The sequence below is a fragment of the Micropterus dolomieu genome, linkage group LG08 (genome assembly GCF_021292245.1).
Source record: "Micropterus dolomieu isolate WLL.071019.BEF.003 ecotype Adirondacks linkage group LG08, ASM2129224v1, whole genome shotgun sequence".
Classification (NCBI taxonomy): Eukaryota; Metazoa; Chordata; class Actinopteri; order Centrarchiformes; family Centrarchidae; genus Micropterus; species Micropterus dolomieu.
The window spans coordinates 16,811,260-16,829,082 of NC_060157.1; the positions used below are offsets into that span (position 1 = coordinate 16,811,260).

General features: G+C 40.3%; 2 protein-coding genes across 3 annotated transcripts; both read right to left on the reverse strand.

Moving 5' to 3' along the window:
- Nucleotides 1–260: 260 nt before the first annotated feature.
- tnnt2a (troponin T type 2a (cardiac)) lies at nucleotides 261–9,565 on the reverse strand. 2 transcript variants are annotated; one of them, XM_046056185.1, is made up of 15 exons: nucleotides 9,468–9,565; nucleotides 9,276–9,345; nucleotides 9,027–9,037; nucleotides 8,418–8,435; nucleotides 6,722–6,778; nucleotides 5,434–5,463; nucleotides 5,122–5,146; nucleotides 3,831–3,894; nucleotides 2,974–3,090; nucleotides 2,791–2,868; nucleotides 2,593–2,700; nucleotides 2,396–2,505; nucleotides 2,159–2,249; nucleotides 2,033–2,073; nucleotides 261–528 (listed from the first exon to the last, which is right to left on the reverse strand). In XM_046056185.1, exons 2-15 carry the CDS (start codon nucleotides 9,311–9,313, stop codon nucleotides 495–497), a joined length of 822 nt encoding a protein of 273 aa, XP_045912141.1. In that variant the 5' UTR covers nucleotides 9,314–9,345; nucleotides 9,468–9,565; the 3' UTR covers nucleotides 261–494. The 2 variants fall into 2 exon arrangements, with proteins under 2 accessions (XP_045912141.1, XP_045912140.1); XM_046056184.1 differs by lacking the exons at nucleotides 6,722–6,778; nucleotides 8,418–8,435; nucleotides 9,027–9,037; nucleotides 9,276–9,345; nucleotides 9,468–9,565 and having other exon boundaries at nucleotides 5,434–5,611.
- A 599-nt stretch (nucleotides 9,566–10,164) lies between these two features.
- lad1 (ladinin) lies at nucleotides 10,165–17,113 on the reverse strand. The gene is made up of 14 exons (XM_046057362.1): nucleotides 16,993–17,113; nucleotides 16,097–16,282; nucleotides 15,375–15,669; nucleotides 14,090–14,163; nucleotides 13,180–13,351; nucleotides 12,782–12,874; nucleotides 12,420–12,463; nucleotides 12,291–12,333; nucleotides 11,927–11,970; nucleotides 11,727–11,793; nucleotides 11,504–11,638; nucleotides 11,292–11,381; nucleotides 10,660–10,785; nucleotides 10,165–10,504 (listed from the first exon to the last, which is right to left on the reverse strand). Exons 1-13 carry the CDS (start codon nucleotides 17,028–17,030, stop codon nucleotides 10,687–10,689), a joined length of 1,380 nt encoding a protein of 459 aa, XP_045913318.1. The 5' UTR covers nucleotides 17,031–17,113; the 3' UTR covers nucleotides 10,165–10,504; nucleotides 10,660–10,686.
- Nucleotides 17,114–17,823: the final 710 nt, after the last annotated feature.

Genomic DNA, 17,823 nt, shown 5'->3' on the forward strand with positions numbered 1-17,823 from the left:
ACAGGTAAATGCAAATGATTCATCCTCTTTCAGCTGTGTGCGTGTGTGTGTGTGCGTGTTGGGTGGAGGTCTGGGCGTTAGCCCAAGGTGCATCATGTCAGTCCCAGTCATGTCGGAGCCTGTCTGGGAGTAGGGATATTTCTCTTTCTGTCTTTGCTTCAGGCTTTGAGCATTCATGTCTTGAGTCATTTTACTCTCTAGAGTTTTGAGTGCCAACGCATGCCATAACCGTACACAAATGTCTGAAAAGAAGGAAACAATTGAACTTAGATGGTTTTATTTACACCCTTAAACACAGTCTTAATTCAAAGGATGGGAATATGGAAAACTACGGAGTGAGATGAAAAACTGTATATTATTGGAACTGTAGGTGATGGTATTAGGGAAACGGGGATTGGGGTGTGGCAAAAAAAACAAAAAACCCAGGGCATTGTTTGAGGCAACAGCTGCAGGATGGAGCTGATCATTACACTGCTCACTCAACACGTCAGCGTCTATTTCCTCAGGCCTCGCTTGGTCCTCTTGGATCTGATGAAAACAAAGAGAAGTCACATGAGGCCAAAAGCTCAGGCACATCCATCCATCCATCCATCGTCAACCGCTTATCCTATGTACAGGGTCGCCAGGGGGACCAAACCCAGCTTATATCAGGTGTAAGGTGGGGTACGCCCTGGACAGGTCACCAGTCAATCGCAGGGCCACACATAAACAACCAGTCTCACTCACACTCACACCTAAGGACAATTTAGAGACACCAATTAACCTAGCCTGCATGTTTTTGGATGGTAGGAGGAAGCCGGGGCACCAAGAGATAACCCACGCAGACACGGGGAGAACATGCAAACTCCACACAGAAAGGCCCGGGTTCAAACCCATGACCTTGTCAGCCTGGCTCAGACACATATAAAAATAAAATGGGTCCAAGAATTGACCCCTGAGACACCCCACATGTCAAAAAGCACGGGTGGATACTTTGTCAGCGGATACAAACAGATTTTGGTTGGATAAATAATAACCAGTATGGTGCTACAACAGATGTTCCAATCCATTTTTCTAGCCAATCAATTGGAATAGCATGATCAGTAGCCTCAAAAGCTGCAGACAAATCGAACTGAAATGGCAGTTTCACCAGGGCATGCATCAGAATATCATTCGCGACCCTTAGCAGAGCTTTCCTGGTGCTGTGTTTCTGATCACACCTGAGTGGTATTTATAAAATATGTCATTCTCTCAACTAGCTCCAGATGTTGCTTGCAGACCAATTTTTATAAAATTTTTGATGTAAAAGCTAGTTTAGAAATATATTAGTTCATCGGTATGCTCATATCTGTGCAGTGTTTTAGTGTGTTTGTGACGGGTGTGACAGTTGACCTGCCACACCCAGCCATACAGCCAGTTCACCTAGTTACAGTAGAGCCTCGGGGGAGGGGGCTCGTGAACTTTTCAAGATGAGTAAAACGAGAGCTGGACAGTCACTGAGAGAAGGGGCGGTGTGCATTTCTGACTTTAAAATGCCATAGTGATGAGTACTCAAAGGGCCAACATGACAACAAATCAACACAAGCACCTGATGATCTTCTCCTAACTGCAACATTTGTATTTGTGTTCAAACCTTGGGCAATAGGCGTGTGCATGAACACTGAGAGGCGTTTGGCACATAATTTGTTAAAAACTGGGTTCAGGCCAAAGAACAAACTTCACAAAACCATAACCCACTTTGTTTGAGTATCCTAACTAAAACCTTAAAGGGGCACTTGAGATACAACTCTACAGGAGTTTAATATACAGTCACAGGGAGTCAACCTATGAAAACAGGAGGTAATGCATATAACCGATGTTCACAGAGAGAGGGAAAGGACCTGGGAGTTCTTTTCTTTTTCTCTGGGGCCATTTCCTTTAGTCATACTGAGGAGATGAGTCACAGATATCTGAACCTCAGCTCCATATATTGTGACAATACTGGTTTTTTTTTGTCTCTGTTCTTTTCATTTAAGTGTGTGTGGCATCAGAGAGAAAAAGGTTAGTTTCTTACGTTTTCTGATGGTCGCTGACACGGTTCCTCAGCACATTAATCTGGAACAAAGGAAACATGCAAATGTTACTCTATCGAGGTCTATTAGTAATCAACGATATGTGTGGTATACTGTGGCACCCACACCTCATATTTCTGTTGGGTGAGCTGATACTGCAGTTCAAACTTCTCTGCCTCCAGCTGGTACATCCACTCCCACAGCTCTTTAGCTTTCTCCCTGTGAGACACAGATACAGGAAATGGCGCTGTATTTTGTTATGTTGAGGGATTATTTCCATCGCCTCGTGTTTCATCAAGAATATCCCTAACAAAAAAAAAACTTCATCTTACTTATTAGTAAAATGCCAATATTTCTATACATACTTAAGTCTTTCCTGGCTCAAGTTCTCGATGTCCAGAGGTTTGCGTCTGTCACTCAGGATCTTCTTTTTCTTCTCTCTCTCTGTCTGCCTCTTACCACTCCGTTTTTCTGTCTGTTGGAGAGTGAAATAAAACCTGACTCAGACCACTTTAACCTCTCGGCGGAGGAAAAACCCACTAAGAACCCTCCACCTGCTCACCAACTTCTGCATGTAGCCTCCAAAGTGGAGGCTGGTGAGGGTTTTCTTCTTCTTCGCATCATCCTCTCTCTTCTTGGCCTCCTCCTCCTCCTTACGAGCTCTCTCCTCCTAAAGAGACATGGACCCAGAGAGAAAGAGGACAAGGAGTGAAATGCAGGAAGTATAAATGACATTGTAGCAGCTTGAATGTGACTGTACCTCAAGACGCTTCTGTCGCTCTTTCTCTCTGTCACTGCGGATCCTCTGCTGCTCTGCTCGCTCAGAACGCCGCTTCTCCTGCACAACAGTTCATCACATCTGAACAGACCTCAAAGCAGATCTTTGACATTATGTGCATGTGAAAACGTCAACATTTGATTAGCTATAGTGTGGGGCTCTCACAATCCTCTCCGTGAGATTAATGAGCTCCTCTTCTTCCTTCTTTCTGCTCTCAAAGTGGACCTCAATCAAAGTCTGAAGCTCCATCAGGTCCTTCTCCATCCTTTTACGATGTATATCCTGCAGACACAGGGGTTCAGTGCTTCTTGTACTCCATGGTAAGGGTCTATTTTTCATTGGTTTCCACATTACAGAAAGACACATCACATCAAATTAAAGGGGCACCTGGGGCCTCATTTATAAAAATGTTCTTAGATTTATACTTTAAACTTGTGTGTGCTTACGTTCGAAAAGATACTGAGCATTAAAAACCTTGATTATGCTAGGCAGGTTCTAAGAACAGCCATGGTTACTTGACTTTACTATTTTGACACACCTTTCATAGAACACTGCATATAATTTTACTTCAAAGCACCTTGAATCTGGCAATTAATTCCTCACACCTTTAAACCTAACGCAAAGTTCACCACAGACATGGCCAAACTGCAATACCAATTCATAACCAGCAGGAAATGATTTGCATCAAGTCTAGACTTAGAGATCATTTCCACATCAAAGTAAGGTTTTATAACTACTTATAAGTGTTTTTTTTCTGTGCAAGTCATCCTTAAAATCAAAATCCTTTTTATAAATGAGGCCCCTGTACTAAAACAAAATGACTACACAGGGTAAAAACTATGGGGCTTCAGTGTTAGTTCACTGAAAAGTAGCAAAAATAACTCTAGGAAAGGCCGAGCACTGACATATCAATTCTAACATAACGTTTGGTGTTTAAAATCACACAATACACCGTTAGGTAGAAACCTTCGCACACACGGAACAGTATGTACTGTAAGTAAAGGCGCCGCTCTGTCACTCACATCAAAATCCACCTTCTCTCCATCTGGAATCTTAGGAGGGATGAGGTTGGGCATGATAAATGGCCTGGTGATAAAAAAAAACAATAAGTGAAGGAAAAGGAAAAAAAATCCTCAGTCACAGTCACATGAGGATAAAATGATGACGAAGCTGAGCTAATTGAACATGCCAATCATATGTCCTTTCATGCATGTCTGGCACCAATCCCGTCATGAATGCTTATAAGCAACTTCTTTATATTTATATTGTGTGGTATTCCTTGCTTTAGAATAGCTTTTTATTTAACTCACTGTTACAGGATAAACTCAAACTAACCATGGTAATATAGACAAAGACAGGAACGAGTGATTGTTATACAAATGAAAAGTCTAACATTTTGACAACCAACTCCCGAGTCTTAAACTTTAAATTTTAATTTTTAACTAATTTATATTCTGTGTTCACCTAATGCCATTTTTACACTGATGACTAATATATTGATTATACAGTAACATGGTTAGTGGTAGGGCTATGGTTAAAGTTACATGGGGATGAGATTTAGAGCCAAGGTGAGTAGGTTAGATTTAGATTGTTTTCAGGTTTAGGGTTCAGTTTAGCCTCAGTAAAGTCAAAAAATATGTAAAGGGAAACATAAAAATAATTTTATATGTATTTTATCACTCCTGTTATTCGTTGTCCTACTTCTATTTTTTAAATATTCATGCACCAAGTTTTCCAACTACAATAATGCTTTTGATGGGGATAAACAGGAAGTATGCTATGGATAACTACAACTTGAGTCCCGTTTTTTAGCCTAAAATTGTTTACATTTTGGACACCTTTAAAAGTATGCCAAACTATTAGCTATGTATCCATGTATGTACAACTATCACTGCATTACTTTGATGCTGAACAAACCTTAGAGCAAGCAAGTTCTGGAGTTATAAGGGGCGTATGTTTGTTTTTTAATGTGATTTAATGTGATAAGCAAATTTATAGATGGATAGACACTGGACATAGCCTACTAATTTCCTCAGTGTAAGTCATACTGAATCTAAAAATATGTATACCATGTTTGTGTGAGTTCGAGACTTCTAGCCTAGCTCTGTCCAAAGGTTACAAAGCCCACCTACCAGCACCTTAGTTTAATCCGCACAAAAATGAAAGTGTAAAAATTACAATTTCTGAGCCAGACTATTTCTTGGCAGGGCGCAGTAACTTTGTACAGATTAAACAAACAACAGCACTGTAGAAGAAAGAACTTCTTGTGTGTGTGTGTGTGTGTGTGTGTGTGTGTGTACGATTGTCACTCACTTGAATTTTGGTTTGGCCTCCTCCTCTGTTGAGAAAGAAAATAATATTGAAAGGGAAAACACCAATGAGCTAGTCCAGACCACACACACTATCACTAAGAACAAACCCGAACATTTCATAATCCTGCCAGGAAACGCCAACAAGTTGTTACAATGGAGCCTGTGTATGGGCTGTGTAAACTTATCTCAGAAAGTTCATCTGAGGCTAACGAGTGGTTTGAGTCAGGTTATGGATACATGAAAGAAAAACTCATTTACAATTTGTAAGGCGTGCCAACGTTTATTTTAATGCACTTTAGATAAATAGTGTTACCTTCTCCCTCCTCTGCTTCCCCTTCTCCATCTGAAACAAACAAACAAAATGCTTGAGAGGTTTGTGAGCGCCTGTGACAGTGTGTCAAATGAGTGTATGAGGGGAGAGTAAATGGTAGTGTTTTAGGAGTGCTGACAGACAAAAATGATAGATTAGAGTTCATGAAAAGAAGAGAAAGGCCAAAATAGAGCACTGAGAATGTCAAGTACTGTGTGTGTATGTGTATGTGTGTGTGTGTGTGTGTGTGTGTGTGTGTCATATATAAATAGCACTCTGGAGAAGTGAGAGTGGTTGTTTAGATAATAAGCAGTCTCTCGCCAAAGAAGGTATGGCACCTTTGACCTCTGAAGAACAATAAACATTTAAACAAAGGCCATATAAAGAGGAAAAACTGCATTCAAAGAAAGGATTCCAGCAATACCAACATGCTCACAATGACAATGTTAAAACGCTAATGTATAAGTTTTACTGTGTTCACCATCTTAGTTTAGTGTGTTAGCATGCTAACCATTGCTAATTAGCACAAAACACAAAGTACAGCTGATGTCATTAGTTACTGGAAAGTACTGGAAATCTTGACCTGAAGGTGCTAAATGAAAAGGCTGCTTAACATTTTGTCTGTTCATAATTTTGAGGCAGTCCTGCCAGTATATATGCTGAAGTATTTCCCTGGATAAGAGAAAACTTTAGCATAAACCTCATGGTTGCGCTAGAGGAAAAATAATGGGATCACTAAAGTCATTAGGATTCCTCTGGGCACCATGAATGTCCGCACAAAATGGTTGTTGTGATATTGTGGTCTGGACCAAAGTGAAGACTGCGTATAACACATCAGGTGACAGTTTACAGAAGCCTCGCAGGGCGTTTATTGATTTGAACGCATAGATGAGTCTGAATCTGAAAATCCCACCTTGTTTCATATGACTGGCAACTAAACATAGCCGATGAGCTGAAAAGCAAAAGCTTTTGGGCTGGGGGGGATGGGACGCCTGAGGATTACTCTCACCCAGTGGCTGTGTCTGGCGTGACTAAGACAGAAGAAGAAAACCCGTAGGGTTTGGACTTATCTACTACCTGCAGACTGTCACATACCAAAGTGAAGTGTGACTGAGATAGCAGATTATTTTCCCGTCTATCTCTGACTGATGGGTGGTTACGGAAGGAATGAATTTCTCATCATTATTTTGTTGTCAACACATATACAATACTACACTAGGATGTTGTTGACACAGTAACTACACTGACTAGATGTTTACACTCAAAAAACAACCACTTTTGAACCGTTCACCTTGTTCTTCGTTGGCCTCCTCCTCTGCAACAGGATTGTCCTCGTCCTGCACGGCTTCTGGCAGAGAATGAAGTTGTACAGCACATAGTGACATATCAGTGAGAAATCTTGACACTCACAGGGTGTGATATTGACTCATTGGCTTATTTCGAACTATCGTTCATCAATGATCTGTCATTTTTCACAAGTTCATGGTGAAAGGAATGAGATGAGAGAACTAAAACCTAATGCCTAATTAAATGTTTTTTCTCTCTCTTTTCCCTCATTCCTACTATTGCTGGAGCTTATTCACACATTTTGGAGATGTATCCACATTATGTTTGGTTGTTGGATTGTGTTTCACAGAATAGTTGTTAACTGACAGTTTGTTCAAAGACCATAGAAAGCCTCGCAGAGAGATAACAAGTAATCACTTCAGAATGAGATACCCACCTCCAGTATTTAAAGTAGACAGCACTCAAGATCTGTCTGTCTGTGTGTGTGTGTGTGTGTGTGTGTGTGTGTGTGTGTGTGTGTGTGTGTGCGTGTGTGCGTGCATGCGTGCGTGGCAAAGTCCCAATTATGTGATCCCATCAGGTGACACTTTCTAAAATCTCTCCATTGCTGACAGCTAAGAGACCGATTCAGACAATGTTTCTTTTGGCTTTTGATAGCTTACTCTGCTAATAGTCGCATCAGTCTTACTCTATTTATCATAAATAAATGTATACATAAATAAATAAATGCTGAAACAAATAGATAAATCCAATGACTAAATAAAATAGTATATTTATTTATCACTGATTAAATAAATGCAGAAATATATAATTAAATAAATCCATACATGTAGGACATTTCCTGCTTTATTAAAGTGATGTTGATACCATCATCTCATACAGACATAGAAATTGAGAAATATAAGAAATGTATGAATGCATAAATGAATTATAAAATATAGAAATTCATTCAACTTATAAATGCTGCGTAAATGCACAAATAAATAAAAATAGAAATACTTTTCTGTATTTATTTAATTATTATTTATTTAGCTATTTCAGCATTTATTTATTAATGAATAAGTAATTTTTCATCCTCTATACATACCTATCTCCTTGCTGACATTGCTTGTCAAATGTTAAATGGATATTTTCAGCTCAAGTATTGTTTCTCAATAATACTTGAATGGATCTTGAGGTGCTGCAACCTTTGATAGCCTGCCAGAACATTTTATGGAATAAATAACATTTATGCCAAGACACTGTGCGTGTGCACTGGGAGCTTCATCACACTACATGTTTCTGACTAAAATGTCAAGTTGTCAAAAGTTATGGTACTGGCACCATGTCCACAGAAACAGCTGACATTTACCCTCCACGGGGTGTCTTAAAAAGAAGATACTTTCAGCTCAAAGCACAAGCAATACCTTCTTCTGCCTCCTCCTCCTCCTGCTCCTCCACTTCCTCCTCTACCCCCTGCTCCCCTGCTGAGCAAAAGCATAGTGGTTTAGTAAAGCCAGCCAGCTCAGCAAAGCAGCCAGAAACATTCAAACAGAGATAAAGAAAGAAAGTAAGAACTCGTTCAAAGCACTACCAAATCCAGCATGAATGATTCATAATCATTCATGAATGTTAGCCATAGTTATCTTAATTTAACCACAGGCACCCAGTGTCCATCATTGCTCCGCATGCTACTCTGGTAAATGGCATTATTCCCATACCTTCAGTAGCCTCCTCTTCTGAATCATCCAGCCAGGAAGGAGGAATATACAAATCACAAAATTGAGAAATAAAAACTGTAGTTGTGTGTGTGTGTAACACATGTTACACACACACACAACTACTTTTGCTCTCATGATTCAGCATATTACAAGCAAAAGTAGAACAGGAAGAGTAAATCAACATCAAGACCCCGAAGAAATAGCTTTTACATCCTGTGGATTTTACAGAAAATCTACCAACTGCGTTCTTTGACTCAAGAAAGGTTGTTTGGTGTAAACACACTTTGTGCTGCATTACTAATAAGCCTCAAGCATCAGCTAAAAATGCAGAAATCCTGTTAAAAATATAGAACTGTTGCTCTATTATATTGATATTATTATTGTATATACAACAAGATTTACAGGAATGGTAGCTGTATGCTGAGTTGATGTACATGTGATTCATCAATCAATTTGACATTTTCATTCGCAGGAGCCACAACAATGAAAATGTCTTTGCAGGTCAGACAGAAAATGTCTGTCATGGCTTTCGTTTTATCAGCAGATCACATCTTTCCATGCTGTACTGACACTGTACAGTATGTGGTGAGACATGATAAGACGTCTTACCTTCCACCTCCCTGCAAAAAATCAAACACGCATGCTCATTATTAATCTGATACAAAAGCAATCTGTCTTTACATTACAGCAACATACAGCTATCATTAGTGTCCGTCTAAGAACACTTGTATAACAGGGTGTATTTTTAAATTTCCACATGTTCATTTATATTCAAGCAGAAGCATTAGAATTGTGCATATTTGGCAAGGCCAATAGCTTTTGAATGATCCATAAAAATGAAAACAGGCTTCAACTTACTCCTCATATTCCTCCACCACTTCCTCGTTGTCAGACATGGCAGGGAGGGTTCAGGCGCGCAGCAGTGAATCTGAACATTAAACAGTTCCAAATATTCACCCAGAAATTTTGTTACTCTTCACATTCTCACCACTTTATTCACAGCTTCATACCAACATTTTATAGCATAAATACTGTGTTTGTGAAACTTACCTGAGGATCAGATGGAGTGATGGTGAAAGAGAGCTGATGGAGGGACTCACTGTGCAGCAGAGGAGAGGTCCCTGCTTTCACTAACAAGGAACACTAGGTCTCTAATGGTAAAGGGACAGACTGTGTAGTGGGGAAGAGACTTTAGGACCCCTTGTTGTGTTATTAATAACTTTTTAGATAGCATGTACTCTCCATTATCACCATTCCCAAAAAAGGCCGCAAGTGTGCACGAGTGTGGATTGCAGTGCCCGAAAGATCCAGATAAAGCTCACAGTTGCTCACAGACAATGATTCATTCACACAGCACACTGAGCCACGCACGGTATTTATTCTACCCCTTGTATGGCAACCTGCCACGGACAAAACACAGGCATACAACTCTTATCTACATCCTCCCTCCTCTGAGATAAGGGATGTAGAGGAGTATACATGCATTTAAGACTAAACCACGGTTTCCACGTTGTGTAAGTGAGCAGTTAAAATAAATTTATGGCAGACATTTGTGGTAATAAAACATTTTATTCCATAGACAGGCAGCATTTTGCCCACAGTGGCACAGAACAAAACATATATTCTGGCAGATTAGAAAAAAACAACAACATACAATTACAATTAAAATTTAATTTAATTAATTTCCACCACTGTAATTCAATAAACACAGCTTTCATTAGCCTTAAGACCTTCACCTGTTTAAAGTGCTTTAAGAATTACACAAAGTTAGGGCAAATAGCTGAAGAGCTTTAAAACAAATATATCACTTCCTCCTCTCCCTCACTTTTCATCTCCTCTCGTGTCTACTTTTTTCCTCTTTTCCTCGCACATCAAACAGTGTTTGAAATAAGACATATTTATGACTCAAGAAGCAATGCAAAACTGTTTGATTAAAGCTTCCTAACTTCCTCCTCCCAGGTTTCTCCTGTGTGCTTAGGCAGTAAAGAAGAAAAAACATTTAAAAAAAGCTTGAAAAAAGAATCAATCAGTCATGGTACCCATTAATCTTCCAGTTCTCTTTGTCTCCCCTCGCCATCTTCTATATCCTACAGATAAAGACACGGAAATACAAGAAATCAAGCCATCAGGTTATTGGCTGACTCAGATCTGCTTAATGTTATTACAACTGTTTCCATAGCAATGACCATACAAATAAGCATTACTGTATGTTACAACATGCAGTGTGGTACAGTAATCTCACCTGTTGGGCATTATAAATGGATATCCTTCACTTGCAGATTTTCTCAGGGCTGGTTTTTGGGACACCGTCCTCCCGTCTGGTCTCAAACAGGCTCCTCTTACTGTTGATGTCCACGTGTCTCAAGTCCTGCAAACAGAAAATGGAAAAATTATTTTTACAACGCAATCAGTCCTTTAATAGGACAGAGACAGAAAAGAGAAACTTGCTCTAAATAAGTGTCAAGACACATTTCTTTATAAAGAATAACCAAAAAGATAATTTATTAAAACATAATTATTATATAAGACTTATTTTGCTCAGATTTACTGTGAAAACTAAACTATTAAAGTATCACAGTTGCTGGAACTAGGGGACAAAACCTATTTTTAAAAACAATCAGAAAGGTAATCTGATGGGGTTCAGACAGGGCTGACTGTCCTCCATCCCTGCACACAATTAAGACGATCTATTTATATAATGATGTACATAATGACCCAAAAATGCAAAACTAATCAAATCTAAGCAGCAGGAACAAAAACATATTTCCTGCTCAGGACACTGAGGCACATACAGTATAGCTAAAAGTGTAGTACTGCCCTCTAGCTGCTAGATGCTACACTCGCTGTTTCATGAAACAATGCAAACAGCCTTACAGAAGGACTAAGTGAAGACCCAGATTGGTTGGGTTTGTTGAGCCAGCGGTTGATCCGGTCTGACATTCCTGCTGCGAAGCTCCTAAATTCCTGATGTTAAAATGACAGAGATGTGAAATAATTACAACCGGTACATGCTTATGAGATTAGCGCACGCATTCAATGGCGCGTGTGCATCTGACACAGAGCAAAAAAGTGGGTAACAAATGTACCTGTCTGGAAACTCCCGGGCTGGTGGGGCTCACTGCCTGCTGCTCCTTCTCAAAGAGGCCTCTCTTCCTGGACACCTCATCCAGCAGGAACAAGGTCCTCTGGGTGACGTCTGGAGACCGCACCATGTCAGACTTCTATGCATATATAAAGACAGTAGAGTCAACAAAAGGGAGCTGTGATGTCAACATGCTGCATCAGAGCAGTCAGTATGTTTTTGCTGACCTGTGCAGCCTGAGCCAGTCTCTCCATCTTCTCCTGAATGGATCTGGATGAAATTCTCTGCCTAGAGCTGTACAAAACAGAAAACAGAACGCACACATGCACGTGTCCAACTGTAAATACTTAACTTTGACTAAAATAACAATAATTAAAATATTCAGAAGAGGTACAAACAATAAAAAAATTTGGATATACAAACTCACTTTCTCTGGAAAGATGACGCTTTGGCTTCATCTTCATTTTGGTCCTGGTCCAAACCCAAGGATATTTAACATTACACTGACTGTAAATCATCTTTGTACAAACTTTAACACTAATAACATTATTAAGTTTCAGTAATATTATGATGCACTACATGTGTGATCTTTTTACTTAGGTGATACTAAAAGAATACCTTTCTGTTTAAGGTGTGCTGAAATATTAAAAGCCAAGAATCTAGCGCAGTGGTGATTTGATTATGTATAACTGTTTAATGATATTCAGTTTACAGCGCAATAAAAACAAACTTGATTACAGTATTATTGTAATTAGCATTTTACATCAGGTGAAAGGAAATTGTTATCTTACTGCGTTGGATTCAAACTTCTTGGAGGCGATCCTCACACTCGCACTACAACAGAATAAAGCAGTCGGCAATCAAACTGACGTAGACAGATAAAAAGAGACCCAAAATAAAAACAAGGATGCTTCCATTACCTCCTCTGCAGCGGCGCACTCTCCTCTTCTGTCTTCCTCATCATCTGCAGAAAACCAAGCATATGTTGATGTAGGCTGGCAGAGCTCACAGTCGTCCAAACATCAGCAGCTAATGACCAGCGCAGCCACCCTGTCTCTTGTCACGTGTTCACAAAGCAACCAGTCAGCAGTAAAAGCTGGTAAATATTGCTTAAGCTATTAGCATGAGCCTGAAGCTTGAGTGGCATACGCAAATGATCCAGAACTGATAGTCTAACAAGCTGATGCAAGATTAAATCGTGTTTTAACAGTCAAATAGGCAAAAAGTTAACATTCACCGGGGAGAATGTGCGCGTGTGTGTGTGTGAGTCGGATGTGTTTACCCTGAAAGATATAGTCCTGGAGCTCTGTCTGACGAATGCAGGTTTGGAAGTCTGTTCAAAGTTGCCATTGGAGGGAGAGCCATTCACACTGGGCTGAGGTAAAATGAAATAACTTCAAATGTGCTACGACAGTCAGATGAAGATGAGGTTCACTGAGCATCTCTTCCATCCTTCAAGAAAGTTCACTTTTGCACATTTTTTTATTGGCACATATGCTGTAACCTTTACTCTTCTAACACCAGAGGGTGCTGTTGCTTTATTTGACTGATGAACAGTAGCATCAGCACTTAACCAACACTTTGCAGCCAAACTCCATGCAACAAGCAAAACACAAAGCACAGATAGTTGTGTTTTAAATGATGTCACCTGACCGTGCGTTTGCGTGTATGTTAAAATACCTCCTGTGTGTGTCCATTCTGAACGGGGCTTTGAGCTCCCCTAGGAGAGGGACTCTGGCAAGGCGACGGCCAGTGATCTCGAGGTGTTGTGGGGGCCGTCGGGGAGCGAGGGCTCATGGGACTTGTGCACACGCTGGCAGAGGGACTTTTGTCGAGCGAGATGGAGACAGAACTGCAACACCAGAAACACAGCTGAACTGAAAGGTCAGTTGAAGATGTGCGTGAGAGAGCAACCAGTGATGCAGGACCAAACTCATAGTAAAGCTGCAGTGTATTAAAGTCTTTACTGCACCTTATTCCCCAGTCTCCTTCTGAAATATTGTTATCTGCAATCTGTGTCTACCCTCCAAGGGGCAATAAAGTTACTTAAATGAAGTATGTCTACCATGTCAATAACCCCCCAACAAATAATAAAATTTTGATCTTTTAGAATGACGGGCTGGCAGCATCATCAAACTGACAAATAACATCTTGCCAGCTGATCTTGACTAGACCGAGGTCTGTTTATGTGAGATTGCATTAAACATTCTATATACTTTAGCAATATATATATATGTATATGTATGTGTATATATATACATATATATATATATATATACATACGTCAAGATTCCAAATGGTAATGCTAATCTAATAAAATGTGCCTCTTGAAGACTGGTTTGTAAGCATATATTGTTGTCTTCACATGGTGGATTATTTAAGCAACAAACTAAGCCATTAGAATGGGGTATAGATTACTTTTGGTTGGTATTCTATTCCCCTGCTCTACTACACTGTTCTTCCCTTCAGCTGCACTTTAATTTCCCTGTGTGGAACAAACAACCTTTATCTTATCTTAAAGCTTGATCCATATTTGATCCTACCCAATGGCTGACCTACAAAAAGAACAATACAAAGTTTGCCCATTAACCTGACAAACTTGCGAGCTGGGTTGGACGATGGCTTGGAATCAGTGTCTTTGCCCAACGACTCTCCGTTTTCGTGCTAATAAGGAAACAAGAGACAATCAGTGTGTTAGCATACAAGCTTTTGTGTAGAGCCACCAGAGACACGCCTTGCATTACATAACACTGTACGGTTATGGCCTAATTTGCAGATACATTGAAATAAAGCCGCCAGCGAGCGCAATAAAAGATGAAGTTCGAATTATGACCTTAAGTACACCTTATCAAAGTTTTATATGATTTGCATGGTCACTTGATTCACTGGCCAGTAATGAGACAGGAGTTGATCCATACAGTATTGTCCTCAATTTCCTTAAAGTCTGTCATTGATTTATACATTCTGAGGTATGTAAACTTGTTCATAACAAGCAAATACGCATGACGTGCATGTGTATCTGTGTGAGCATCATACACTCTCTCTCTCTCTCTCTCTGGCTTTGTTTACCTAAATCTTTCGATCTTTACAGAACATGAAACATAAATATATTCCCCTGAGCGGGAAGAAAAGTTGTTGTTGAGTTGTTGTAGAATCTAGAAAATGATTAACATGACTCACCCTCTGTGTGGGGTAACAGTTAACTGTGATTAACCACACAGCAGGGTGGCACTATTGGTACCACTGTGTTATGACTGAGTGAAGCATTAATAGTTTGGACTGTTTGCTCTGTCTACCTGTCTTGTCAAAGGACTTGTCTGTCAGTGAAGGCAGTTCATACTTTCTCATTATTAGCCACGCTAGCAGCATGGGATGGCAATGTTTTGTCTGCTGATTGGTAAGTCACCCACTTTGGTCCTGAAATATCCCAACAACTTTTGGATGCATTGCTGTGATATTTTGTCCAAGATGAATCCTACTCCAAGATGATTTCCTGACTTTTATATATATAGTTTTATATATAATAGCTCAACATCCGGCGCATAGATTAGCTCATTTTGTGCAGACATGGTTTCCAGATGATGTAGCCTGTGACTTTTCATCTTGCACTATCATCTGCAATTGTGAGCATGCTAACATGCAAAACTATGATGTGTGTGACCATGGCAAACGTTACATCTGCTAAACATCAGCAAGTTAGCATGCTGACATAAGCATTTCGCTCAGTACAGTACGGCCTCACAGCAGCCAGCATGGCTGTAGACTCTTTAGTCGTGTTGTTATATGATAACAAGGTTTAAAAGTCAAATGACCAAATTGTTTGACAAAATATTTCCCTCCCTCTGCTGAAAGGTAACAAGTGACTCCACTCTTACTTGTCTGTTTGTGATGTTAGTGCTGCAGGTGCTGGTGGTGGTGGAACTATAAGATGATGTTTTCAGGGGTGGTTGTGGTTTGGATGTGGCTTTCACAGAGGGCGACACACTGCCCTGGTCGTCATCCAAGTCCCCCAGTAGTTCCACCCTGGCCCCTCCACCTCCTCCTCCGCAGGCCTCTGCTTCATCCTCCTCTACCTCCTTCTGCTGCCTCAGTGTCTCCACATGCCGCATCCTCCGCTTTTCATCCCGGACACGCAGCATCTCCACAAAGTCCAGCTGTACTTGCTCCACACTGATAATAAATAGTATTTATAAACACATGTGACCGCTATATATGATGGATAGTCTCTATCGAAGGGTGAAAGGACCTATCAGTCCTACATTTGACCAGGTTTCTCTAATAAAAGGCTCTACAGTTCTCTCTCTTTGAAGAATGCTTCTGCTCAAGGTAAGCAGCTGGTGGTGTTTTTGACAGTTTTTCATACTTTGCATGCATCAAAGAAGATATTAGCATCCCTTTGGCGTTCTGAACATACAAGAAACACACAAAAAGAAAGATGGAGGTAATAAATGAGGGGGACAGAAGAAGATAGAGATAGTAAAAAAACAAAAAAACGCAGAGAGAAGAAGAGCAGAGAACACAGCAACAGAATCATGTTTGGACAGTCCAGAAATCAAGCTTTGGCAAGTACGAATCAATAAATTCTTTATTAAATTACCTGCTGAGGCCCTGGGACATCTCACTTGTGGAGTCTGTCCCAAAGGTGCTGTCACTGGTGGGCGTGTGTCTGGGTGTTTGGCTGAAGTCGCCATCAGAGTCGGCGGTGCTGCTTGAGCTCTTCACCCTCCTCCTCTTCTCCCTTTCCACCTCCTCCTCGTCCTCCATCGTCCACTGGCGCGCTAGGCTGAGGACAGCGGAGTCATAATGTGGGACATGGATGTAAAACAGAAAATGAAACAGAAGCAAAAGATAAGAAAATGAAGACACACAAAATGGTGTCCAAAACTTGACATGAAAGTAAAACTCTCCTAGAACCTATATAGAAATTAATCCAGTTTAAAAAAAGAGATTATGGTGCTAATAACGGTTATACAGAACCTGCTTTTCTTGTTCATCAACTATCCCTGAGGACAGTCACAGTTGGTTGTAACCTTTCAGTTTAGTATCGTGCATGATGTTTGTAGAAAACACAGCATTTATTAGTCTATTGTCTTTTGTTTCCTCTGGGTGGACACATTCATTCAAGGGACTGATAAAATTATCAGATTATTTCTAATCTTTAACTCTAACTGTGACTCTATAGCATATTATTCAAACATCACAGTTAAGGTAGAAGTGCAAGTAATAACAATAATGACACCACAGAGACAGAAAATAGAATATTGTTTCATAAGGCTGTATTACTATTTTCTCACTAGGCTACCTGCTCCAACTTCCTGAATGAATATTATAAACTTATTTTTGTTTAAGATAGACTGCTTGGCTTCAAGAGTGAAACCAGAGAGCTACTTTATATGCTAGTTCAGTACATAACTGTCAAGACGTTGCTGCAGATGGTGCCCATAGTCTCTTCTTTTTTCTTTTCTTTTTTAACTCAGAGACAGATAATCTTACCTGGACAAAGCCGACCAGTTCTTCCGACTGATGGACATATTAGAGGAAAAAAACTTAAAGTTCCCAGGTGCACTGCGCTCACAGCCTGAAAACAGTCGACTGACTGGCACTCAGAGAGCGGCAGTCAAATTACAGTCAGTGCGGCACAAAGCAGTCCACCTTTACCCCGGTGCAGTTCACTGCGGAGTCACATGACCAAGAAGGTACGTTACCCACCTGAGAGAGAAAGAGAGAGAGAGCTTCTCCATGTATGGTGGAAATGTGCCAGTTATGATATTCAATCTTTTGTGGCCATAACAGGTGTCTGCGATATACGCAAGGGCGTGGAACTTTGTAGGAACATGTCCCTACCATTGTCCAGCGACTACTGAATTGTCCCTGGCAATAATGAATTAAAATGCGTTTTGAAAGATGATGTCCGCCCCGTCATGTCTCACAGTGTTTTTTTCCGTTGCCTACTTTTTTCCGACCTCCCGTTGGGAGATGGTTTTATTGTGCCCATCAACAGAGATAAGAAATATCAGCCCTTAGCCAAATTATTTCAATAAACTGGATAGCCAGTAGGTGATTTTTAATGTCCACATCCAGTAGAAGAATATGCCTACTAAAAAGAGCCTATGTATTTAGCATTATAGCAGTTCTATTAACTCAAAATTACAATATAAATGCAATTACAACATCAAGAATTTGGCTACTAGGCATAGACCTACAGAACCAGTTTGGGTGAATGCGGTCCCTCTTACGCTCTCTAGAGGAGCACAATAGCAGATAGAGTGAATGAAAAAGTGCTGCAGCAGCATGACAAGGCAGGGTCAGAATTAAACTGAGCTG